Here is a 26,063-nt window from a genome sequence, read left to right on the forward strand (position 1 = left end):
CCTCCCAGACCTTCGGGACTGTGTTAGTGCGGTACCCTCTGTTTCTTGGCACTACTCCCTCGACACCTTTTAATCCATATCTAGGTCTTGGTCGTACGGCCCATGTCCAAAACCCAGTCTCGCTTTGTCGTCGTCCGTAATTGCTGGTTCATCCATGTCGTCCTCGTCTCCATCTCCATCTCCGTCCCCAGCCTCGTCCACATCCTCATCCTCATCTCCGCTGGCCCCACTCAGGTCCGTATCGAGAATGTGCGCCCAAGGATCGTCTTCCTCGGGGTGGGGCGTCCCGCCCGTACCACCCGCGCTGGGGGCAGGCGACATGTTGTCCGCGTCCTCGTCCGCGGGATTTCCGAACGGATCTCTAGTCCGGCGCCTCTTCTCCCCGCGCTCACTAAAGCCGAGAGCAGTGTAGGGGTCGCGGTACTGGCTCAGGGGACGATGGCGGTACCGCATGCCCTCGAGCCCGCTGATGTCCTCCATGCCGTAGAGCAGCGAGTGGATGGTGACGCCTGGGCGGACGCCGAGGGGCAGGACGTCGGGATACTCGCTGAGCTTCTTGAGCAGGTGCGACGTGTAGAGGTAGCCCTTCTTCTTGGGGTTGTCGTCCTCGTAGCCATAGCGGCCGGCCTGGATCGCGATCATCCGGGCCTTCATGTAGGCCTTGACCTTGTACCAGAACGCCATGGGCCAGAACCCGCCCTCGGTGATGTCGCACTGGTCTAGCACTGGCGCCTTCTCGATCAGCTCGAGAAGGAACGGGTCCGTGACGTCGCAGATCTGCCAGAACTTGCCGTTCGTGCAGAAGCTCTCGCCATTCCACTTGTGGCTGACCGAAATGTCCTCTTCGGTTAAGCGCGTCGACTGCCCCTGGCGGATCTTGCTCATCTTGGGCAACTGGTGGAGCTTGAAGGCTAGAGTCTGGTACGGGCGGTACTTGGGATCCTCCCGGGGATCGACGCCATACTTGACGACGGCATCTCGCCAAGGGCCGCCTTTGAATTGATAGCCGACTGTGGCGATGGCGATCTTGAGATGAGTGTCAACAGCGAGGGGACCGACTCGGTTAGCCAATGCACGACGAGTCCAGATTGGTCGCTCATCCATCGCATTTCTGACCTTGTCTATCAACTCCAGCGGCACCTGCTCAAGGTCCTTATCCATGTTTCTGAGGGGGCCATTGGGCACCGGATAGGCGTTATGGGCAATGTAGTGCCCATAGGTTTTTCTCTTCCTATTGATGTTGAAAACTATAGGCTTGCCTGTTTCGTCTTGACCCTCTGCCCGTACAAAGGGGTTCTGGTCATAGAAGTAGTTGAAGGGGACGACCTTATCCGTAAAGTGAGGAGGTGGGATAATCTCTTGACCTGATTCCAACTGCAGATCAGGGTTGAGCTTGAATTCCTTCAGTTTCGAAACTGGCATGATGCAATTAGTTGGTATCGTATCGAAGGGCAGGGGCCAACTTACGCTGCAAAGGTATGAGGTGCATTGCTAAGTTGGACATGAAAGGGAAATCCTCAGTTGCGAATTGGAAGTCAGCTAAGCCACGGTATCGATGAGTTGTCTTGATTGAGCCCACGGCTTCGACATGATACTTTTCCGCATTATCTTGCAGTTTACGGAGCAGGTGTTTCGGACTGTCCTGGCCGGATACTGAATGTACTTGTTGTTGTGCTGGACCTGTGCCACTCTGGGCTTTTTGTGAATCATCCTCGACGAAGGGCTGGTCAGTTCCACGCTTTCTCCTGCGGCCTGTTCGTTTCGGAACAGTGATTTTCAGTAAGACGTTGTTAGTTGCCACACCATGGGATACGATGGGCTTGGATGTGATCGATTCTGGACGAAGCCATAACGGCAAAATTGCACGGCCAGAGTCAGACCTGGTGACAAGCTACAATTATCAGGGTCAGGAGATATATCCACAGCGAGAGAAAAGGGCATAGACAATAGTCGAAGCGAGATCTCCGGCGGCTTCACTCACCTTATGAAACTTTGGGTTCGGTCCGAATGAGCTGATACCTCTGTCCAAGTTCTTTATTATACATGGATGCTCGATTGCAACCACTTTTCGTTGGGACACCTCGTAGACCGAGGCGATGTTATCAGCTTCTGTGCGAGATTGCTGCGGAAACAGATCCTCTAGGCCCAGCATGTCTGCGGTTTGCCACAAGACAGAAACCTCGGTGTGTTGTTAAGGAGGTCCTGGGGAACAGGCTCGCGTTCAACGTATTGAACCTGGACCATCTAAAAAAAAAAACCATTCAAACTTTTAGCTCCACTTGCTGGCAGAATTGGCAATTGGGTTTCAACTGTCGAAGACCATCTGCCTGGCGAAGTTGCGATACTCGATGGCGAACTCGAGACGTTGACAGGTATGCCAAACCCAGTTGAGCTGATCAGTAAGTAGGCAGTCGGCAGATGATCAAGCTGACCCAGATTTGCCTTGCCAAAGTTCCCAACCGTACGGCTTTGGTGAGCAAATCCTAAGTTCTTTCTTAATTGAATACAAGCGTAGATATAACCCTACTGGGATTTAAGAAGACAAACATCGTCCGACAAATGACTTTGAGGATGATGGACAGCTAGCAAAGATGTCGTCTTATTAGAAAGATTCCCGTTGATTGAGCATTTGATACTGCCTGTCTTTGGCAGGCATCACCCACCTGCCAAAGACAGGCAGTGGCAGCTGCCAGCAGCTGTGCAGCCTAGCGTACTTAATGTTACGATGTCTATTGCTCCCGTCTCTCACATCTGGAGACATGAAAATAGGCTCCGGAACCGTCCATGATCTGGTTGTTATCTGATGTGCAGTATCCAATCACTAGGCACAGCATCCTGGTTTGCCCAAATGTCTTCCTGAACAACCGCGTTTGCAGCACGGCCACTTCACCAAGTCAACGTAACGTGGGTTTGCACCACCTGAGCTCGGACAAGACCGTACTAACCCCCTGACCGCCATGTGGTTGGAATGCTGCAGAGAAGCCCGACGAATGTGTACCCAGGGCCTAATAAGAAGATGTGTAAGTCACAAGCTGTCATAGTGGCCCTTCTCAAATGGCGTCCTCTGCCAGAGCCGATGGTGATGGCGCAAAGGGTTTAGCAAGTGAGGCTCCCAGGGACAACCCAATTACGGAGCAGATCGTGGAGGCTAACCAATTAGCTCTCACATGTAGCCCTTCCATCCGCCAAATTGGGCATGTCCTCTACGCAGAGACTCGGGCTTCTCAGCGCTAATGAGCCAGCGATTACGCCCAAGGAGGTCCTGTGAGACTGTGCACATCAAAGTGAGCCACAGAGGACGGCGTAGATGATCGTGGCCTATATGACTAAGTATATTATGCCTAAACTGCCTCAACCTTGGGAAGCCCAAGCAGATCCTCCCCGAGAGAGTCATGAGTACAAATATGTTCTCGGAAAGAAGGCTGGCAGCCTGTACGGGTGTAAGGTTTCCAGAAGGATTCGCCAGCCCATCCCATCGCTGGCGGAGGAGCATCTGGTTTGTTTGGCATCCGCCAGGCTGCGGAGTACTGGAGTTCAGGACAGCCAGCTCCTGACCCCTAACCTAAGATGTGCCGTCCACTCAGCGTGCCCAGCTGTGCATACATAACTCTATGATCTGCATACCTGCTTTGCTTATGCAAAGTACCAACCTACAGTACTTCCCACCCGTAGCCGCGAGGATTGAGAGTGGGGTGAGGAGGTGAGGACTCGAAGTTGAGAGACGGCACATGAGCTGGTGCTTGGGCCACCTCTCCTGCAAATTGACGAGTTTCTGCATCATTAGTGGCCTTACGATTTCTCGAGGCACTCAAGGCACACAGCCAGGGACTAGGACAGGGCCCCGCCCCGCAAAAACATCACCAAGTGCCCCAGCAAGCCCAGTGTGCGTGCTCCTCCTATTACATCAAACCGGACCTCTCTCTCCAATTGAGGCACTCCTTGGATCATGTAACATACCCGCCTTGTATGCGATGTGTAGCTCTCAATCTATGTGACCTGGGCCAATACGGATGTTGATTGTTCCAGCTGGGTTATGGATGTTTGTAACGGGAGGCTGGAAGCCTGACCATATGTGAATGCGTTCACCTTTTGGTGCTACCGCAACACCTGTCTGGCTTGATGCAGTTGTCCTATGACCAAATTGATTTGATACTAATAGCCGAACCGCAAAACAATACATATCCTATTAACCGATCAGTGCGGTCCCTTCAATAACCAACACCCAAGTACCTACAGATTCACTTGCGCTCCTCTTCCCGCGCCTGTATTACCAGGTAACCTTAAGTCAAATTGACCAGCGCGGACCGGGGGTCTAATCAATGACTGGCATTGGCTACAGGTCTTGAGGTACTGCTACAGGTACTGCTCCAGGTACTTCGACCAGTGGGATTTGCCCAACATTGAGCCTAGCAAGCACCATCCTCCAATGTGCAGCCTCGTTTCCCGCTGCTTCTAGTTTGAGGAGATGGACAGAGACTGGGAGCTTGGAGCGAGAGCACTGAGAGGGAGCGAGAGAGAGAGCCCGCGAGCCCGCGAGCCCGCCGCACAAGCACAAGCACGGTGTACCCCTTCCACTTTCCCCTTCCCATCAACTTCATCCCGCTTGCCAATCCATCGCCCATCCCCTGGATCGCCAACTTGAATGCATTGCCATTCTCCACACCACTTTCCAAACGTAAACCTCTCATCTCCGCAGGCGACACGTCTTGGTCTCGAAAGTTTTTGGTCTATTGGCGTGTCGGTCTCATTGTGATGGTTTATTAGGCTTGATCAATCAATTGGTCTCTTTTGCAAACCACCACCATCACCCGTCGACACAAGCCGGCTTCCCATTTTCCCCATCTAATAATTGGAGCTGAGGTTAGGTACTGTACTGTACCGGCACCACCTGGCGACTGATCCTCGACACTGCCGCATTGAACCCCTTGTGCCCATCCCACCTTTGCTACCACCACTACCTGCTGCTGCGCTGCCTCGACTTCCCATCGTCAACACCTCGGCCAGCACGCCGCAGATAATTTGTACAAAACCACCGAAAAGAGAAGGCGATTTGACGACACATCGAGACGGGCTTCTGCGATACCAGTAATCGAACTGCCGGGTCCAGCCTATTGTTATTGTGCACGACGCAGCTCCGCCCCCCGCCTTCCATTTTACCTTGACCTATCTTGGCGCCTGTCGGCTTTCGCTGTCGAAGCAGCTTCCTCAACCGCCAGGAGTCGACGAGTTGTTCACTGGGGCTACGAGCGAGTCCTGACAAAAGGGCCGGAGGCCATATATGGAGGCCAAGATGAAGCGATTCAGCCAGAGAGTGGTGAGTGACCGCCTGCCCTACACGATTGTTTACCAGCTTGATTGCATCATCGAATCCTGCAAAGACACAACTACCTCCAATACTGCCTATGCTGACCTGGTACCGCCTCTACCTAGTTGTCTCGAGGAAAAAGCGACAGCAAGTCATCCAAGAAGAATAAGGACTCCAAGGATGGCACTGCTTCGCCCTCGGGCAGTTCTAGGGAAACACAGTCGCCAGTCCTGACGCCCACGTCCTCGACGTCAACATTGAATGACATTCGCAACAAGCCTCTTCCATCCAACACCGGTGCAGAGCACGGTAGCCCAGCGTCCCAATCAGCCGGCCAAGGGAACGGTGGTGATAGATTTAACAGCGGGCCTTCTCCTAATGGTGCCGGGACCCCCAATAGACAAGGCGGGCTGCCACCTACCGTGGTAATTAGCCCAAGCGCACCCGTAAGTCGCGTGTCGATCGCGTTCCATGCCGAACTATAACTAACATATCTTCGCGATACCAGCATGTCCCCCCGCCGGGTGCCGCAGAGACGATGCCTCACGATCTCGCCCCTCCAAAGGCCGGACAAAAGTCTCTTATGTTCGATCGCCTCCATCAGACCCCGAAGGATGTCCCCGAAGGCTTGCGCACACCGAAGAGACAGCATTCGTCCCGGTTCGATATCTCCCCACAGCGAGAACTGGAGAAGCTCCCTGGCTTCCATGAAGTGCCGCCGAATCGCCGTCAGGAGTTGTTCATGCAAAAGATCGACCAGTGCAATGTCATCTTTGACTTTAACGATGCCAGCGGTGATATGAAATCCAAGGAAATCAAGCGTCTCGCACTGCACGAGCTGCTGGACTATGTGGCAAACAACCGCCAGGTCATCACGGAACCTATGTATCCCCGCGTCGTCGAAATGTTTGCCAAGAACCTGTTCCGCCCTATTCCTCCGCCCATGAACCCTCAAGGAGAGGCATTCGACCCGGAGGAAGACGAGCCCGTCTTGGAGGTGGCATGGCCCCATATCCAGGTCGTATACGAGTTCTTTTTGCGATTTATCGAGAGCCAAGACTTTAACACCAACATAGCCAAGGCCTACATTGACCACAGCTTCGTCCTGCAGCTACTGGAGCTCTTCGATTCAGAAGATCCCCGCGAACGCGACTTCCTCAAGACTACACTGCATCGCATATACGGCAAATTCCTGAACCTTCGATCTTTCATTCGACGATCCATCAACAACGTCTTCTTCCAGTTCATTTATGAAACTGAGCGATTCAACGGAATTGCGGAGCTGCTTGAAATCCTGGGTTCCATTATCAACGGATTTGCCCTGCCCCTCAAGGAGGAGCACAAGTTGTTCCTTACCAGGGTACTTCTTCCGCTGCACAAGGTCAAGAGCCTCAGCATGTACCATCCCCAGCTGGCCTACTGCATCGTCCAGTTCCTCGAGAAGGATGCTTCCCTGACGGAAGAAGTTGTCCTTGGCCTGCTGCGATATTGGCCCAAGGTTAACAGCACAAAGGAGGTCATGTTCCTAAATGAAGTAGAAGACATCTTCGAGGTTATGGACCCTGCCGAGTTTGCCAAAGTTCAAGAGCCGCTGTTCCACCAGTTGGCAAAGTCGGTGGCCAGCCCTCACTTCCAGGTAGCAGAGCGTGCGCTCTACTTCTGGAACAACGAGTACTTTTGCAACCTCGTCAGCGACAATGTCGAAATCATTTTGCCCATCATGTTCGCTCCGCTATACGAGAATTCGAAAGGTCATTGGAACAGGTAAGAAAATCCAACCTCGCTATTCCTGGCCAGGCAACTAACAGGATGGACACAGGACGATTCACGGCATGGTGTATAACGCCATGAAGTTATTTATGGAAATCAACCCTCAGCTCTTTGACGACTGTTCTCACGAATACACCGAGAACCAGAACAACGCTGCAGCAAGGGAGGCAATGCGGGACCGGAAGTGGGCTGCGCTTAAGGATCAAGCCAGTAAGAGGAAGCCCTCCAATGACGTATCGGAGGTTGACCCGCAAAGTGAGGATAACCAGAAACGACTTGACTCGTTGAAGCTCGACGGAGACAAAAGAGATCGGCGACCAGCTGGCCACGAGCGGCAGACCTCGGTAGGCTCATCCAGAAGCGGACGATGATTTGGTGTTTTTGGTCACTTTTCTTCACATGCCTTCTACTTTCTTCATGATAGACCTTTCTAAGCGATTATGACACTGGTTACGGCCATGGTTCGGCTGGGCCTGGAGGCACTACACATACAATCATGACAACTTGCATTTCTGAAGCACCATTTCCTAGTCGACAGTCCCGTGCTGTGTGCCGTCTTCACGAGTCCAACTCTGTTAACCACCCCCCTCTCTACACAGGACTCTGCCACGATGGACACTAGCACAGGCAACAACCCGGAAGACGCTTCGCCCGACGAAGCTCAAGCCACTGCAATAGCAGCGTAAGCCATTCATAGCGATTGATCGCATTTTTGCTTTTTGCTCTTTGTGCTTTCCGACTCGACAGGTGTTTCATTTTCCCGCATATAATGACCCTCCAACCCCTCACCTTCTCCCCCGTTAAACCTTCGAAAACATGTGGCAATTGCCCCATTTCAGGACGACTTGTCACACGGACATGGACTACAAAATATTGGGCTCGATGCCGGTTAGGCGTGACGTCCATCTTAGGCATATAATAACCAAAAAGCTTTTGGGGAGTTATCCCACCTGTTACTCTGAGCAAAATCACGATGTGCACAGTACGTCGAGGGTTGGGAACTTTATTACACATGGCGTCCACACAGAGATGTCTTTGGTGGATCCGTCGTTGCACACAGCAAAGTATGAGGGAGAGCGGGGGGAAAGGTGTTTGTTGTACCGCCGTGCCTGTCGGGCGGTAGGGGGAAGGAGATCTATGGGGAGGTGGTAGGCGTGGAGGTACTTGGAGGATACTATGTATTGCCTATCTGTGTCTTCTCGGAAGAGTCTTGGGGATCATGATGATGATTGATAACTGAGAATTCTGGAGAATGGCGTTTGTGACTCGTTTTCCTACGGGGTTGGTTGGTAGAGAGAGGTGTTGACGGGAAACCACTCCCATCCCATTTGATAAAGACTGGCGAACATGATGATACTCGCCTTGCCTGTGTGTTGCTGCCTCCTGCTTGATTGCGAACATGGTGCTGAAGTTGTTGCACTGTCTCCTACGTCGATAATGTTCCCTTTTACGTGCGTGGGTGAGTGAGAATAGAGATGCCTCTCCTTCAGATTAGCCTCGTGTTCTGCCGCTTGTTTTCGAGTCTACACTCAGCCAACAAACGTCGGCTTCCATGTTAAATGCACTGTGCCAAGGTTTCACCTAACGTTCCCTTTCCTCTCCTGATCTCATATCGTATACGACAGGCGCCGTGGGAGCTTTTCTGGGCCGTGGCTATCACTTACCATCCAGCTCTCGAGATCATGTTCAACAATATATCCAAGGGTAGGCGTACTGAACAACCAACCAGATCACCCGCAGTCTCTAAGCTTCTGGGGAGAGGCATTCATCAGAGCCACTCTTGCAACCGAGTTGTCGAAGATGGGCAAATATGCTCAATTCTGCGCATGTTTTCGAGGGGGCCCTCGTTCTTGCTGGCATATAAATTCTCACCCGCGTCGCCTTCTTTTCGATTTTTTCTTTCCTTTCTTCTTTACGCACAAACAATCTTACCGCTATGCTAGAGCTCAGGGCTGTAGTATACCGTATCAGGGATCATAGTAACGTTTCTTACGTTTCCGATATATTTATATACTATATCGTTCTCTGTCGTTACAGGCTCAATATACTATATAAATATATCGGAAACGTGAGAATCGTTATTATGATTCCTGATACGGTATAGTATAGTCCAGCGTTCTAGCATAATGGTGGGAGCGTTTGTGTGTGTATTTTTCCCCTTAATTCAGGGAGTCGATGGCGGGTGAGGCCCTGCGATCTCGCCGTCGCGCCCCCGCCAGCAACAACACAGCTGCGGACCGCCGGTCACTTCGGCCCATTGTGCGTGGTAGAAGACATTCACCGCACAGGTCCGCGGCAAGTTGTTGTTGTGATCCTGCATGGCACCAGCTAGCAGCACTCTTCGCAGCCTGGCTGCTCTGTGGAAGTTGGATGCCCTCTACCCATACATGGATTGGTCGTTTCCGACACGCGAAGGAAGCACCACCATTTATTACCAGCTATATAATTCACATATATACATATCTATCTTTGACGTTTCTTGTCACCCCCCGCAGGCAACCGGTTATCCCTTACCACGGAGCATGCTGTCGCTATCCACTCCGAGGAATCGAGGATCCGACCTAGGCCAGGCCATGTATTTGGACGTAATTCACCACTTCCTGGTTTGCTCTCGCGTGGTTTCGCCATCCACTTACTCTTTCCCTGGGAGACTTTCCGGACTTCCAACCGCCCCAAGCAGCTGGCGGCGGTGGATTGGCCGTGGCCAACCTACTAGGAAATCTTATTCACATGGACTTGGCTTATATGCGATTGGAACCAGGCGATATATCATTCGTTGGAAACCCACAAACGGAAGGGCCCTCCCGTTCCTCACCATCCCGTATCTTAATGATATATGTACATCTCTCTCCAGGATTTGCCATACTGAAACTCATAGTAAGCGGACCCCAACACTTGCGTATGCCATTACGGCGATCAACTAGAGTGGTTACACCAACGGCCCTTTGTGGTAGGCGCCTATTTTCTCTTCAACGCCACCTCAGCCTACTTTTTTGGGGGCGGCCTGGTAAACACAAGATTGGCGTTTTTGCCAAGATCGTGGTCTTGTTATGATCTTCGTCTCGATACCCAAGTATCTGTGGACTCTGGTGATTATCTGATGTCTCATTTATCTGCAGTTGCCTGATAATGATATATGGCCGATATATTCTTCCGAGCAGGATGAAAGCCTCACGTTTTGTACTGGCAAACCTTATTCCAAGAGGTTGCAGCCTGGTGAAGGCCCTTTCCGACACACCCTACCCGTCAAGTTTTATTCGGCATCCGTTTGTTACGGTTGCCGTGGTTGGAGATTATGTATATTTTGACGGCGGCGAGCTCGCACAGTCTGTCGATGGAGTAGTGGACGAGAAACGCCCTTCTTACCAGCGTAAGTACCGAGATGCCCAGTACTTCTGATGGTATATGGTATACAAACGCCGGCTCCGTCTTGATACAATCCGTCCGCCTCAGGCTGCTGATCATTTGCAAAAGTGAACACCACGCTCTCCCTCTCCCTCTCTTCCTCGTGGACCAATGCGAGCGCAACGATACGATCGATCCCCAAGTCAGCGCCCTGCCAGAATATCCCTATCACATGGTTTGATGCTTCGGCCTCTTCCTTCTACGAGTGGGGCGGCTACACGGCCTGGGGCGGCCCAGCCGTCGACAACTTGATCTGGAAGTTCACGGCGGACGGCAGCGGGGGCGGCGCATGGAGCAAAGTCATACCCACGAACATTGTGGCCTTCAACAACGCCGCCCGGTCTTTTTATTCCGCTTTCGCAATGCATCGTGGCGTAGGCTACGCCTTGGGCGGAGCCATCAGCAGAGAGTCCGAGACCGCGTCGCGATCTCGGGGCTGGCGAGTTTCGATACCGGCAGTCTCAAGTGGGAAAATGTGTCGAGCACGGGGTACGGCAAGTACGGCACCAGCCTGAGGGGGCGGATGGAGTCGGTGCCGTTCGGCCCAAATGGGCTGCTGATGGTCCTCGGGGGTGCCGAGGCGCCTGTCGGCGTGATCAATACCGTGGAAATGGTCAGCTGGGACACCGTCAGTTTCGTGGACCCGGGTACGGGCAAATGGTACTCACAAGCCACGACAGACCCCCGGCCGACGAGGAAACAAATGTTTTGCAGTGTGGGCGTGCAGGGCCCCAACGGCACCTACGAGATGTAAGAATAGCACCGAGACCGACCTGTATCGGTAACCAAGCCTACCTAGGCAATCGATGACGGATCGAAGCGCAAGGCCGGAAGCTAATCTGGTTACAGTTTCATATACGGCAGTATGACCAGGGCAAGTCTGGACGAAATACATGTCCTCAGTTTGCCGGGCTTTGTCATCTTCAAGTCGCCTAGTTCAGGCACTCCTCGAAACGACCACGCCTGTGTACTCATTGGTCCACTCAACAGGACGGGCCATGACCAAGCAAAGCGCCAGATGCTCAGTGTCGGCGGCTCCCACGGGGGCTCGGCTTTCCCAAGTCCGAACTCGATTCCGACCCCTGGAAGCAGGGGCTGGGAGTTTTCGACCTGACGGACATGGTCTGGAAGAGCCAGTACAATGCCGATGCCCGTCCGTACGACACGCCCAAGATGATCCAGGACTGGTACGCGCAGGGCGGCAACGATTTGGTGAGCTGGGCGAGCGAGGAGGTCAAGGCCCTGTTTAGATCTGATGCCAATAAGGCCGCCAACCCCGGCGGTGGCACGTCGGACATACCGGGCAGCGGCAGCGGATCCTCGCCGGATAACCCCAGTGCGACGGCTCCTACCAGCACGCATAGCCAAGCTGGCGCCATTGCAGGTGGTGCAGTCGGGGGCGTCGCCGGTATCGTGTTGATCGCGGCACTTACGGTCCTCGTACTTCGCCGCCGCCGCCGAGCTCGCCAGGTAGGAACTGTCCAGCAGCAACAACAACAACAGCCCGGGGAATGGCCCAAGTCCGAGTTGCCCACCGGGACTGTGTTGCAACAGTCACATGGTGGGTCCGTGGGCCAATGGCCACGGCAGAAAATGCAGCCATGGGAGCTGTATAGTAGCCACGGTCACTCGGAGCTTGGACCCGGGTCTCAGCATGAGATGGCTGGGTGATGACAAGTGCAGGCGATTCTGAAAGGATACCATGGCGGAGGCTATTTTTTTCTGGCCCAAATCTAAGGCTTGCTCCGTGAGCAGTCGCTGCTACTATCACGTCACCGGCTGCCGGCAGGGACGGTTGAAGACTAATGGGTGTAGTTGGTTGGTACTCTTCGGCGACGAATATGTATAAGGGTCAATAAGACCCATGCGTAGAGATACAAGTGGCAGTGAGGTTACGGGTTACTGCTAACATAGAGACTTAGTCAAGTGTGGCTTTCCAAGATCAAATGGTGGAGGATGCAACCAAAAGTGTTGAACAGTACTATTTTGTTATTATCATTAGAGTGGCGGTTTTCCCGTTATCCTAGCCCATATTAATACATTAAAACTACACATACGTCTAACTCAATTAATCTCGTTACCTCTCATTGTTTCCTTATGGGTCAAATCAGGACATGTGCCTTAATTTTTGGGAGTATCCTGGACATCCTACGGCGGCAGTGAGCATTTGCCCCTCGAATGGGACAGATAGGAGGGCTTGGGAGAAGTAACGCTTACCTTCCAGGCCTCCTCGAAGCCGGCGTTCCGGACCCAGCGCGGACCGGGCGCCTCGACGGAATCCATGATCAGATGGGCGACCTGGTCCCAGAGTTTACTGCCCTTGATCTGGAGCCAGCTCCGGTCCTCGTAGGGCTCGCTGAGCTTGCGGCCGACGCCGACGGCTCGCCACAGCTTGATGACGTGCCCGTCATCAGACAGGCTGTGCATGCGAGGAAGCATTTCTGGAGTAGGGAAGAGCCCCGTCAGTCGGTCAGCGTTTGTTATATTAGTCCGAGTGTTTTCATCCACCTGGGACGACCGATAGGGGAAACTAGGGAGAACAGAAAACTTACGATCGGCGGACGAGGAAAGAACCTCGTCTTTCGGCACGTAGTTCGCAATCTTCTCCACTGAGAGCTTTGGGCTGCCCCGGGCGACGTATTGGACAATGTCCATCCGGATCTTCCACTCGAGCATGCGGACCTTGTACTCAGTGGGGATCCAGTCCTGCTTGTTCAGGGTGACAAAAATTGGCGCCGAAGTGACATGATGCCTGGTGTACAAAGTCAGAGTCCGATATATCCCTCCAAGGACAAGGCCCGTAGTTCAGACAGAGCTTGCTTACATCAAGAAGAACTCGTATTTAGGATCCTTGCCCGGACGCAACGCCGCGGCCGACGCCTCGTAGATGGCCGTATTGAACATCTCCGCCGTCCGCTCCGCGAGCCTCGTCGGGCGAGACCTTGACCCGGCCGGTGCACTCGACGGCCTCGTCCCAGGCGCGGGCGAGGACGCCGTCGCGGATCTTGTTGCCGTCGTCGAGATGCGGGGAATTCCGTAGTTTCTCGTTGCCCGCCGCGGCCTCGAGGAGCTCCGCGATGCGCGGCATCGGCAGTCTGGCGGACGCGCGGGCCTTCGCCTCGGCGCCGAGGAGGAAGGGGGCCAGCTCGTCGCGGTGCACGCTGGCTTGGGCCAGGGCCATGGCGACCATGGCGGGCTGGTCCCATTCGACGCCGTACATGAGCTGGATGAGAGGGTGCAGGAACCCTTTTTGTAGGGTTAGCCCGACTATCGGCACACAGCTGCGAGGTTGAAACTTTTGGGGTTTCTTTACCTGCATACATCCTGACCAACATGTCCTGGCTCCGCTCGTCCCCCTTGAACATGTACTCGGACAGTGTCTTCTGCCATCCGCCTAACCTCTCGATCTCGTGCTCGAAGAAGAGGAGCCAGTCGCTGTAGTACTGCTCCTTGCCCAGCCGCTGCTTGGCCTTGTCCCAGTCGCGCAGTTCCTCCACGAGGTTCTCGCGCGGCGCCTTGGCCGCACGCTGGTAGCTTTCATTCTCGGCGAAGGCCTTGCGGAGGTCCGAGGCCGAGGCCCCCGTGCCGTATAGGGCTAGGATCTGATGGCTGATACTATTGAGGGTATCAATACCTATATATAGTGGAGCATTCATGACATTATTGATATGGTAGGTAAGTGTATTTACTGGTCATGGAATCCTTCTTGGTTGAAGAAGACGTGGTGATTGTTCATGTCCTTTTGGAGCAAGACGGTAGCCGCTTCGGCGGCCTGGTCATTTTGTCGGATACCCCAAAGCCCGGTATTATCGGGCGTGATATGAATTTTGTAAGCAGTAGCCATGTTGTTGAATGTTCTCCTCTGTGGTGGTTTCTTATAACAGATTGTGAAGCTGCGCAGCAGTCGTGATGATATAATGGTGGGCCTGTTCATTGGATTCTCATGAAGCCTCTTGACCTAAAGCGTTCAATTCAACTGTACGAGGTGCTAATTATATAAATACAAATAACATGCATTCGCAATGTGACGACGGCATTTTCGGTTTACGACGGCGTTGGCAACCCCTAACCCCCGCCGTCCGAGTAACTCCCGATGGCCGAAGACCTATTGAGTGAGATGACAAATGCGAAGTCGCGATAGCAGTTGGCAGCAGCAACGTTCAACGGGGTTTGCGGGGTGTTCAAAGCAGGATGTAAGGTCTATGTCATCCTTGGCGCCGATGACAACTGTTCGCGGGTTAGTGGGCGACGATCTCCAAGATCTCTCCAACTTTGGCCAACGATGACTGGCTGAAGATCAATCTGGATTACCAATTAGGGCTTCCTTATTACCTGATCTTCCCACACTGCATCGCGGCTCTCGGATGCGCGAGCCAGGCACCAGGGTTGCCAAAATAGCGAGTATTAACACAAGTTACACAACCATCAATCGGAGAGCAGAGGATGTAAGGTGAAAAGTGAAGAGACAGTAACGCTATTTGAGAACTGTCGCCAGCAGACAAGCAAGCAACCACGCTTTATGAACAGATGACCTGGATTTCGCCCATGTTTATGGGCTAGGCGATTTGACAGCAAGGACACTTGCGTACGTTTCCCCCGTTTTGATGAGGGATGATCCCTTACTGCAGCTCGTAATGATGGGTCTACAGTAGCTCGTGCTGAATATAGCACATAAAGTATGATTCTTCGGGATCGGGAGATCAGACGAGGTACCACTACCGCGTCTGCATTATGTTGACAATCAAGAGCAGGCCGATCCCGGCCCCAGGCAATCAAGGTGAATCGATCGTCGGGGGCATTGCCATCAGTGGATGAGCTGTCTGCAAACATGGCCAAGATCCCGATTCGAGCACGAAGAGAGGGAAAATCGGACAGCGGCACGACGAAAAAAAGGAGACCCGGTTTACTTGTCCGCATTCTTCCAAGGCGTGCAGGCGTTGCAAGGCCGCCTAAGGACTTGCCAGCCAGCCTAGCGGGCCTAAGGCCGTAGCGGCTAGTCTAGATCTCAATAGAAGCCACTCGCAGTCTCGCACCCCCCATCCGTCATGAGAATACACACTGTAAAAAAGTTTAGGTTAGGCCCAGCGGTTTCCCAACGAGACGGGAAAACATGGGGAGGCGGATGTATTTGCCGGTTTGCTCGCGCGAGTAGGTACTAAGCAATTACCCAAACAACATGGGTTTAAAACAATGTTGAGCCGACTTCACGGAAAGACGGCTGACAAGATCTTTGGGTGAACCATATGTCTCCACCGGGGCGCGAAACGCATGGCATTCAGTTCAAGGCCCCGGGATGATCGCGAACCATGCGCCATGATGCACCATGCACAGCGTACCTGAGATAAACAAGGAGCCCATCTGAGCCGCCCAGAGGGCATCGGCCGCTGGTTCCAGGAACAAGCGGCCAGCAGCTTCGCATACATACTCAACCGCCAGGACGAATGATTCAGGCTCATTTATGGAGCGACCAATCGAGGCGGCGGAAAGGAGCCTGCTTCAAGGGACCAGGCAAGGTCCGGTAGGGCCCAGCTCGTATCAGATGCTGGGTTCTGCTGGGTCGTCTCGGTCGCTGCCACAAATAGGCGGCGCCGCGTACTTGCTGGGCTCCACCGGCTTAACGCCACTGCCCCAAATGCACCACCAATGCAGCGAATGCACCGTTCCCCTGACCAGAACTGACCTGCGCCTGTGCCCGTAACCAGAATCGGCGTTTTTTTTCTGCTGTTTCGGCCAGGAGCGAGCGCAAGGCCGGCCACTCACCACCCAGCGCTCGACTCGTTACATCTACGTATGTACCTGCCCTGGTGCCTGGCGTCTGGTTCACTTCATGGGCAGGGCCTATGATGGAAGGTTGTTTTATTTTCCCGCTTCTCTCTTCTGCAGATTCTCCTTTGACCTGTCATAGACGCATAGTTTCCTTTCGAATTCTCGTGTACCGCCGTGTAGGGCAGTCTTTGTATTGCAGTCGCTCGCTTGTTCTTTGTTCTCTTACACCAGATCTTCTTTCTCCTGTCGCTACTACCTTATTCTCGTGGCCTTCGTTTGACCCACAGTTCGTTGGCGCCGGCATAGCCACCTACGTTGCGAGGCAAGCCAGAAAGCAAAAGACAAGAGGCAGAAGACAAAAGAGGGAGAGAGAAAAGCCCTCTCTTGCTTGTTGCTGTTGCCAGCGTAGCCTACCCAACCCACTAGAGTCGTCATTGAGAAGACTCCCAAGTCAGACCCGAACTTTGCCCACTTGGCTTGGAGACGCGCATAGGGCCGCTTTCATATAACCCCGGGTCGGGAACGCTGCTGCTCCTCGGGAGCTGGCAAGAGCCACCTTGTTTTGACCTTCTGTCTCGTGTTGTCTATACACTCTTTCCTTTCCTTCTCCTCATTTCTATACACACCATGGCGGGCTCATCGGTACCCGGGGTACTACCCCGTGACGGCGCCGAAGACGTGCTTCAATACCTTCAGAATCCCTTTAATACAGAGGTTCGTCATCTGTGCCTACCAAGACTCTCCGCACAATCTCCACTGACCCTAGCCACAGTTAACTACCAACGCGTTTTGGTCTTCCTTCGGTTATTCAATAGGCGCAGCTTTTCTCTTTTATCTTCTGTTCTGTCTTTTACGGCCATACAACAAGACTGTCTATGCCCCTAGGCTGAAGCACTCTCGAGGCGAGAAGCATGCTCCCCCGCCACTCACAAACGGTGTCTTTGGTTGGGTGAACCCGGTGCTCAAGACGAGAGACCAAGTGCTCGTGGAGAAGATCGGCCAAGATGCCACCATCTTTCTCCGCTTCATCAAGATGTCTCGCAACATCATGATCGTCCTCTCCGTCATCGGTTGTGGTGTCTACCTTCCTCTCAACATCATCGAAAACGGAAAGGCCAAAGATGCCGGACAAACCAACGCCTTCATGAATTTTTCACCCCGTCATTTAGATGGAGACCCGGTTTGGGTGCACGTAGTCGTCTCATACGTTTTCGACATCGTCATCTGCTTCTTCCTGTGGTCGACCTATAGGGCCGTGACTCGTATCCGCCGCGAGTACTTTGAAAGCCCCGAATACCAGAGCAGTCTCCACGCTCGGACGCTCATGGTATGTATCCCTTAGATCAGGATCTTCCCATCATCTCCTATACGCGGGGACTTATCCTGGCACAATAGATATGCGATGCTAATATCAAATAGGTGGTTGATATCCCGAAATCGTATCGCAGTGATGAAGGCGTTGCGAGGCTGGTGGACGAGGTCGATACATCAGGAGACCCGACCGGCATCATTGCCCGCAGTATCAAAGGACTCCCGGAACTCATCGAAAAGCACGAGGAGGCCGTTCCGGGACTTGGAAGCGGTGCTTGCCAAGTACCTCAAGAACCCAGACAAGTTGCCGGCTAAGCGACCCAAGTGCAAGGCGCAAAAAGGCGACGAAGCCTATACCCCTGACTCCAAAGTTGATGCCATTGACTATCTCACTTCCCGGATCAATAAGCTCGCAACCAAGATCCACGAAGCCAGAAAGGCGGTTGGAAACCGGGAAGTGCTCCCGTACGGCTTTGCCAGCTTTCCGAACATCGACCAAGCCCACGAGCTGGCATACGCCGCCAGGAACAAGCACCCCAAAGGATCGACCCTTCGACTTGCTCCTCGGCCAAGCGACTTGATATGGAAGAACCTCCCGCTTGACAAGAAAACTCGAAACTGGCGGAATTTCATGAACAACGTCTGGGTGGGGGGTTTTGACGGCTGTATGGACCATTCCCAACGCCGGTATAGCCATCTTTCTGGCCGATTTATCCAAGCTGGGCTCGCTATGGCCCGCCTTCCAGAACCAGCTCGCTGCCCATCCTCAGTTTTGGGGTGCCATGCAAGGTATCCTGGCCCCGGTTGTCACTACATTGTTCTATTTGCTGCTGCCCACCATCTTCCGCCGCCTCTCGATCTATGCCGGAAACTACTCCAAGACCGAGCGAGAAAGACATGTCACCCACAAGCTCTACATCTTCTTCATCTTTAACAACCTCATTGTCTTCTCCTTTTCTCAGCTGGATGGAAGTACGGCTTGGCCGTTCTAAGGGCACAGCAGAACAACCATAGTGATGCTTGGAGCGCTATAAAGGCCACCGCTCCTGGCAACAACCTCATGATTGCCTTTTGCGACGTATCGCCGTTTTGGCTGAACTACCTGTTGCAGCGTAATTTCGGTGCAGCACTAGACATATCCCAGCTCAGTAAACTGGCCAAGGGATGGTTGTCGCGTAAGCTTCTGAACCCGACTCCACGAGAACTGATCGAGCTCACGGCGCCGCCTCCTTTCGACTACGCCTCATACTACAACAACTTCCTCTTCTATATCACCATTGCGCTGATATTCGCCCCGTTTCAACCGCTGGTTCTCCCTGTGACCGCATTTTACTTCGCGATGGATGCGTACTTGAAGAAGTATCTACTCATGTGAGTTCGCCCCATGCCCCTACCTCTTTTCGCTACTATCGCATGCAATCGACTAACCATGTGCCTGCAGGTATGTTTTTGTCACGAAACACGAGTCTGGAGGTGAATTCTGGCGCATGGTTTTCAACCGATTCCTCAGTGCGACTTTACTTGCCAATATCGTTGCCGCGATATTTGTTGTTTCGAGAAAGAAGTATTGGATCCAGTTTATTATGATGGGACCGCTGCTTCTCCTCTTACTCGCTTTCAAGATCTACTGCATGAAGACGTTTGACGACGATCAGACCTACTACAGCAAGGGCGACAAGAAGAGAGCGAGCGACGATAATGTCCACGCAAGACATAAGGGCGAGAAAGTGGGCGTGCGCTTCGGGCACCCGGCCCTCTACCGGAAGCTTATGGTCCCCATGGTCCATTCCCGAGCCCAGCACATCCTCAAGGATATCTACCGCGGCCGCCTGGATACAGGTTTCGACGATGACACTGGTTATGGCGACTCGTATAGGATGCAGAATATGGCCAAGCCCTTGCCTGGCCAGATCGGCGGATCGGCGGCGCCGTTCGAGCTCGTCAGCGACTCCCAGATGGACTTCGAGCACTTCCGCAACCGCACCGACTTCCACGAAGAAGCGGGAGATAGCGGCAGTATCTACAGCAGGTCGATGGCGGACACCCCTGGGGGCACTCCCTATAATGGATCGCGTTCGGGCTCTCCTGCCCCATCATACTTTAAACCACAGTCTGGCTACGACACGGACAAGATGTCGGCATCAACACCCGATGGTGAAGTGAATGGGGTGACCTACCCGGCCGGCTACTTCGCTGCTCCCACGGCCCCAGCAGCGCCCGGCCGCAGCCCGCTTGCGCGGTCCGCATCGGAGGAAGAACTGATGATGGGCACAGGCCATCCGACGCCTTCGGATGCGCCGCATCTGGGACGTACTACATCCCACAGTCCTCTGTTATAGACAGATAGATGGATCGGGATGAGGTGTCAGTGTGTATTTAATATAGCGTTAAAAAACAGGGAAGGGAAAAATCCCACCTCCCAGTCGGGCTCGGCTGGCGGGTGGGATGCAACAAGCATTGGGCTCGGAGTTTATAATCGTACCCCTACTAGACGTTTGGGTTATTAGCGAGGGTATACTTTTGGATAGACAATTCCGGCATGAATATTTTACTTATGCCAACCAAACTACCGTCTATATCTCACGCTTCCTGCCTTCTTGATGTGAGAACAGTGACAATGTGTGATGGGCAGCTTGAACGAGATACTGACAAGACTTCGGACTGCCCAATGTCACAGCCGGCCTATCCGTGGACATTAGATGTAACTACGGCCACGAGATCCGGTGCCGTCCAGGCGCTTCATTCTGCCGGGAGAGACTTCGAGAGTCCATTGGATTGGTTCCACCCCGTAGTTTGGGACAGGGGCTTCGGTGGTGGCTGCGCTGGCTACGGAGTCCTAGCCGATCCACGATGCCTGGTCATCGGCTAAGAATAGCTCAGCTGGGGTATTCATTTCAAATGTGTATAAAGCGGGCGCCTATCAAATTAACCACTACAGAATCACAATTTCAGATCGGACACATAAGGATTTCAGAGGATTTGTTTAAAACAATTATTCGATTCTCTATTGCTGCGGGTATCGTTGTTGCCACGAAAAAAACGACAAAAATAGGACTTGACTTTTCTCAAGTCCCTGTAAAAGCATCAAACGCTGAAATACCACGCTCAGATCCGACTCTTGACAAGCCCACAAGGGGACAGAAAGTAGTAGTAGTAGTAGTGTCGGTCGTGTCATGTGTCGTAGCACAATAGAAGAACCTCCCCCTTTTCCCTTTTCCCTTCCGGAAAGAAAAAAATAAAACAACAAAACAGAGCACTCGCTTGGTTTCGTCATCATCGTAAACAGTGTTATATGCACATACACAGTAGCCTGCCCACCCAGCCACCTATTAGATCTATCACCCATTCCCGCGCACCCTTTCCCCACAGCGTTAGATATTGCCAGTCATGATTTATATGGCATCTAAATTCTTCCACAAGTCACCGCTGTCATCCTCACCCAGATGGCCACCGAATGAGGTAAGCATGTGCGACATGGTAGGCGGCGAGCTGGGCATGGCGCCATCGGTGCTGAGGAACGTGCTGAAGTCGAATCGACCACTTCCCAGCAGCTGGCCATTGTCTTCGTGTGACAGGTGGCTCAGATCAAGGTTGAACCCGCCGTCGCCGGCAGAGGGGGCCATGAAGTCATTAGCTTCCGACAGCAACTGGTTGATCGACTTGGTGAAAGGCGAGCTGAAGGGACCCAGCTCTTCCAGCATGAGGTGTGCGGGCACAGTTCCCGGAATCTGGGGGCTTGGGGGAACGGCGATGTGTAGAACGAGGGGTTCTCGTGGGCGTGCGCTGCAGTTGCAGCATCGAGTTTGCCGCCTGGCTCGGCGACTGCATCGTCCTATGCAACGACCTCGACGAGCGGATAGACTTAGTCACACTTCTAGTGATCGGTCGATGGCTAGGCGTAGCAGCCGTGGGCGTCTTGAACGGACCCTGGTTGGACGGCTTAGGGGTTGGCGTGGAGGGGCGAGCGGGGGTGCCGAAGAGGCCAACCAGGTCGTCGTTGTGGTCCTCTATAGCGAGTGCGTTATTCTCCTTTTCGGCCTCTCCTTCTCGACCCTTGGAGGCTCCAGCCTCGGACGGGGTTTGGACGATGTTAATAGCGACCTCACCCAGCACCTTGTGATGCCCGTCCTTCCTAGGAGACGGGAAGAGGAGGCGACGAGTAGCCCCTAGCTCGCCATCGTCAACAGCAATGGGACTGCCAGGTGTACCACGGCCCTTGGAGTGGTTCGATGCTTGCGAATGACTAGACCCCGGGGCTTTCGAGTTCGACGTCTGTTGCGATCCACTTGCTACCCTCTGTTCAGCGATCAGGACAACGGTGTCATCGGCATCCTCAATTGGGCCCAAAGGATCAGTCGGGAGGGCGGCGTCAGACGTCAGGTTCATCTGGCCATCGCTCTTGGTACGTGATTTCTTGGATCGACCCCCTGACCACCAGTGGGTCTCTTCTTCCGGACTTGGGACAAGCGATCTTGGTCCTTGTCCCACTTCTCCGCCGGTCTTGGTACTTTCCACTTTGAGAACCATATGCCACATGGGTTGCATAGAAGCACCTCTCTCCAATGAGCCTTGTTCTCACTAGGAGCCAAGGCCTTCTTCACCATCTCGTAACGGACAGGCCGGCCATCCTCGCCTCTCTCGAGAATGTTGATCGCCGTGACACAGCCAGCTTTCTCCGAGTATTCGTGGTACTCGGGCACCCTTGATGCTCCTGCTTCCAGATCTTGCGCCATGTTGGCGTCTGGACGGCCCCACAGTTGGTGCAGAACGGTGGCGTCTGGCCCTTTGCAATTGCGTCTTCCAGCTTTTGCTTGATGGCCTGTTTCTTCACGTAGTTCTTGTTCGCGCGCGAATCCATGGGCCCAACCATGTCGGTTTGTGGGTGCGGCGGCTCGGATGGCGTGACTGTCTGTGCCGATGACAACGGGAAAACGGGGTCGCTTGCTGGTACGGATGGCATGGGGAGTTCGGGCTCAGCCGTCTCCTCCACGCTTGACCTGGGAAATGAGGGTGGTTCCATTGAGCCATCGGCACGCTCTATCTTACAGGCCGTGTCACGCTCTTGAGATCCCTCCATGGCTCTGGGGGTGAGATCCTCCATAGGCCTAGGAGTGAGATCCAAACTCATTGTCTCCATTAGGTTGTGCTCATCATTCAGCTCGCCCATCAAGACTCGCTCGAGATCGCTCATCTCCTCTTGGGGTGTTGCGATTGGAGGCGAAACAGCCTCCTCGGGGGCCAAGGTTGACTGAGTTGTAGGCTGCTCCGTAGGCGTAGGAAGTTCTGCAGCCACAGGAAGCTCTCTAGTTTCGATGCTCTCGGGAAGAGGCAGGCTTGATTGCTCCCGTGCCTCTGGCCTCATGGGGATTTGAGGTTGCCCTGTGCTCACTTCCTGCGACACGTGACCTTGCTCGACCTCTCCAGGCACGGGAGGGAGTTCAAAGGGTTGAACTCGATTTGGTTCCGACATAGGTGGCTGCTGCGCAAGCAGAGCCTTTTGAGCCTCAGCAGCCTTGCGGTTTGATTGAGGGGGGTTATATATCGACGTTTTAGGTAGGAACTCGGGCGGGCCCGGTGTCTCACTGAACATGATGAGATTGTCGGACTTGGGAGGTTGCTTCTTCTTGGCTCGGCTTCTCTTAGGCTTCGGTTTCGCTACAACGGGGGCTGGTGGTGCTTCAGTAGCCGGTTTAGTGGTTTGCTCCTCATCCAGACGAGGATCCTCGAACCCACCACTCATGAAACCGGAGTCGGGCTGCGGTACTGGCATCGGCGGCAGTATCGGACTCGATGGAGCAGGACTGGACTGGGTGCTATATAAACGAGACCGAGGTACGGGAGGAGACGATCCAATGTCGGCAGGACTAGGTCCATCGCTATAAGTTTGCGCTGGCGAAGGCGCAAGAGAATCGACTGGGGAGCGAGCATCTTGCGGTTGAGACATGGATCGGTTCAGCTCGGTGAACGACCCCGAGAACGATCCCGACTGATCTTGTGCGTTCATGGACTGCTGTCTCAGATTGCTCTGAGTTACTGATCTCGATAAAGGAAAGTTCTTGGACCGGTGCTCTGGTACTGGTGTTGGTGCCCTCGGAACTTCCTGTAAATGCGATCCGTTCGCAGCATCTCCGCCTGCACCAACCGGGCGGAAATTACGGATCGAGCCTGATGTGCTTGCAGCCACCCTAAGAGAATCTGGAGCCGACCCAAAGGTTGCGCTGTTGCTTCGTTCAACCTGTGTGATCTTGGCTCGCTTTCTAGGCCCAGGCCCGTCATCTGCATCGGTGCCATCTTCGTAACCCGAGGTACTACCTTCAGCAGCAGCAAGCTTCTTGCGAGGTCGACCTCGCGGCCTGCCGGTGGGGGCTTTGGAAGATGCTCTCGAGGAGGGGCGGGATGTGCTCTTGCTAACGAGGGTAACGGGCTTTGGTGGACCTGTCGTATCAGGTGGCATCTGGTTCTGAGTCGGCGGGGCTGACGGAGGCAGGCCATCCATGATCATGGTATTGGTACGCTGGAAGTTTGGTTCAGCTGAGCCCGGCCGGCTTCCAGGTCGGCTCCCAGGTTGACTGGCGGCGCTGTGGAAGCTCTGGCTTTGTCCCATGTACTCATTCCTCGCCTCGTATGACGAGTTGAAAGGTCGAGCTGGAGCCATTCTGGGCGAAGAGGCCATCTGATTATTCGCGGACTGGTTGAAGCTGGTGCTATGTTGCATGTACGAGTTCCACTCGCCATTTTCGGACATGGCCGATGCCGATCGATGGAGGTGTGGCATCTGGTGAGGCATCTGATTTTGGTTTTGGGCGGGCGCTGGTGTGGGAGCAGGGGCTGGCGGCGGAGCCCGAGAGACGGCAGTGAGCCTAAGCTTGACCTCGAGGGTCTCGCTGATTCCGTTGCCAAAGATTGCCAACATGTTCTTTGTGACACGGCCAGTCACGAACTGGCCATTGCCTTCCGAGTTATTTTGCATGGCCCGGCTGAGCAGACCTTGGCCGACCAAGGGAGTATCCGGCTCCGAGTAGTCGAAGGCGTAGATGGTGTAATCCCGGTCAGTATCGTCAGCCAACTCCGGGCTGTAGTGGTAGACGGCCTTGAGGCATGTCTGCAGATCGACCAGGCCAATCCTATTCCTATCGTCGATTGGTATGGTCTGGATGTGCAGGATGGGAGCCCAGCGAGCTAGACAGTTCACTGCGCTGTCCTTATCGAAAGTGTAGTTGACTTTCACTATAAGATGGTCAGCAATAGCTCCATACTCCGAGAGAAAAAGGTTATTCTCGTACAGCCCATTGCCTTCACCTGCATTCCAGAGTCGCTGGGCTCGCTGGGCGAGGGAGCCCAGCCGGCGTTGTTGACGTTGGCCATCTTATATGTAGAGGGAGACTGGGATGAGGTCACCCTTGACAGATTGAAGACGGCTCGTATAATTCCCAAGTCGGAAATTCACCGAAGAATTTCCGAAACGGGGTGTATTTATTTAGGTGGTAAGTATGTTCAATAGGCATACGGATCCCTCGTGGACATGATCGTGAGTCGTGACGCGTTGTTGGTGAGGTGTGTCTTTTCCGTTCCTGGGAGGTGGACGTTGTACGTGGGACGCGGAACAGGCCAGAGAGGAACGAGAAACGGTGAAATGTGTGGGAAGGCCCGAGAAATCAAAGAGGCAGGCAGGATCCGACAAGAGATGCCTTGAAGAAGTAATTGCGGCTCATCTGCCCTCGAGGACAAATGTCGCAACTCTGGCCTCGACGAAGGGTGAAAATGGGCGTACGGGGGATTAATGGGATTCGAGAAGCAGAAGAAAGAAGGTGAGGAAGTTCCATTCAGTGGACTGTAAAGGGAAGCAAATTGGTGGTTGCTGGGCCGGAGGTACAAAGTGGGCAACGCGAATCTTTAGTGAAGTGCAGGTACCGCGTCCTAGTGAAAGCGACTAAAAGACGCACACGAGACAGACGCGTTATTGGGCGTCTGGAACGAAAGGCCCGCGTTTTGGGTGACGTCCAGCTTAATTGAAAAAAGGTACCTCTCGGGGCCTGGGGCCAATTCAATGACATGCCATTGGCCAGGCGGCGGGCGTTTAGTGGATCAAGCTGGGGGAGCTGCAAGAACTTGGAACGTTAACGCGCGCTGCAGAGCAAAGTGGTGGCAGTGGTGGCAGCGCTGGCAGCGCTGGCAGGCAAGCAAGCAAGGCCCGAAAAGACGCTAACCTTAGGTAAGCGGTAGTTCAGCAGGTGGGGCCGAGTATTCAATGCAACAGGTGGAGGACCACGGCCGGACTTTAGCGCGGATTATGCTCTGCTGGGAGCGGGCTGTCTCCAGCAAATGCCGATGGCCGTAAGAGAGGGAACCAGTTCTCAAAGTCCAAAAGATGCAAATGATCCGGGTCAGGTTTCAGCTGCCATTTCTCCCCCGATGAGGGGTACCGTATGCCTCTTAAATACTTTTCCCAAGAGCTCAGGCATACGCCCCCACCTGGCCAACGACATGCAACTGCCATGACTCAAAG

General features: G+C 53.8%; 6 protein-coding genes across 6 annotated transcripts; 3 read left to right on the forward strand and 3 right to left on the reverse strand.

Annotated features, from left to right (window-relative positions):
* Positions 1 to 69: 69 nt before the first annotated feature.
* Positions 70 to 2,152, reverse strand: PG997_013850 (uncharacterized protein; the record flags this gene model as incomplete). The annotated part of the gene is made up of 3 exons (XM_066818164.1): positions 70 to 1,415; positions 1,468 to 1,891; positions 1,982 to 2,152. The coding sequence occupies 3 exons, from the start codon at positions 2,150 to 2,152 to the stop codon at positions 70 to 72; spliced, it is 1,941 nt and encodes a 646-aa protein (XP_066663856.1).
* A 3,138-nt stretch (positions 2,153 to 5,290) lies between these two features.
* PG997_013851 (serine/threonine protein phosphatase 2A- variant) lies at positions 5,291 to 7,697 on the forward strand (the record flags this gene model as incomplete). The annotated part of the gene is made up of 5 exons (XM_066818165.1): positions 5,291 to 5,314; positions 5,431 to 5,751; positions 5,814 to 7,069; positions 7,125 to 7,419; positions 7,500 to 7,697. The coding sequence occupies 5 exons, from the start codon at positions 5,291 to 5,293 to the stop codon at positions 7,695 to 7,697; spliced, it is 2,094 nt and encodes a 697-aa protein (XP_066663857.1).
* Positions 7,698 to 10,204: 2,507 nt separating this feature from the next.
* PG997_013852 (Kelch repeat-containing protein) lies at positions 10,205 to 12,151 on the forward strand (the record flags this gene model as incomplete). Its single annotated transcript, XM_066818166.1, has 5 exons — positions 10,205 to 10,445; positions 10,550 to 10,820; positions 10,859 to 11,230; positions 11,330 to 11,447; positions 11,507 to 12,151. 5 exons carry the CDS (start codon positions 10,205 to 10,207, stop codon positions 12,149 to 12,151), a joined length of 1,647 nt encoding a protein of 548 aa, XP_066663858.1.
* A 477-nt stretch (positions 12,152 to 12,628) lies between these two features.
* PG997_013853 (uncharacterized protein) lies at positions 12,629 to 14,324 on the reverse strand (the record flags this gene model as incomplete). Its single annotated transcript, XM_066818167.1, has 4 exons — positions 12,629 to 13,232; positions 13,342 to 13,726; positions 13,794 to 14,095; positions 14,170 to 14,324. The coding sequence occupies 4 exons, from the start codon at positions 14,322 to 14,324 to the stop codon at positions 12,629 to 12,631; spliced, it is 1,446 nt and encodes a 481-aa protein (XP_066663859.1).
* A 2,549-nt stretch (positions 14,325 to 16,873) lies between these two features.
* Positions 16,874 to 19,896, forward strand: PG997_013854 (uncharacterized protein; the record flags this gene model as incomplete). The annotated part of the gene is made up of 7 exons (XM_066818168.1): positions 16,874 to 16,960; positions 17,019 to 17,573; positions 17,666 to 17,809; positions 17,841 to 18,203; positions 18,277 to 18,501; positions 18,531 to 18,928; positions 18,999 to 19,896. 7 exons carry the CDS (start codon positions 16,874 to 16,876, stop codon positions 19,894 to 19,896), a joined length of 2,670 nt encoding a protein of 889 aa, XP_066663860.1.
* Positions 19,897 to 20,949: 1,053 nt separating this feature from the next.
* Positions 20,950 to 24,922, reverse strand: PG997_013855 (uncharacterized protein; the record flags this gene model as incomplete). The annotated part of the gene is made up of 4 exons (XM_066818169.1): positions 20,950 to 21,340; positions 21,420 to 22,125; positions 22,250 to 24,784; positions 24,841 to 24,922. The coding sequence occupies 4 exons, from the start codon at positions 24,920 to 24,922 to the stop codon at positions 20,950 to 20,952; spliced, it is 3,714 nt and encodes a 1,237-aa protein (XP_066663861.1).
* Positions 24,923 to 26,063: the final 1,141 nt, after the last annotated feature.

The sequence above is a fragment of the Apiospora hydei genome (genome assembly GCF_038363865.1).
Source record: "Apiospora hydei strain CBS 114990 chromosome Unknown utg000009l_segment0_segment0, whole genome shotgun sequence".
NCBI lineage: Eukaryota > Fungi > Ascomycota > Sordariomycetes > Amphisphaeriales > Apiosporaceae > Apiospora > Apiospora hydei.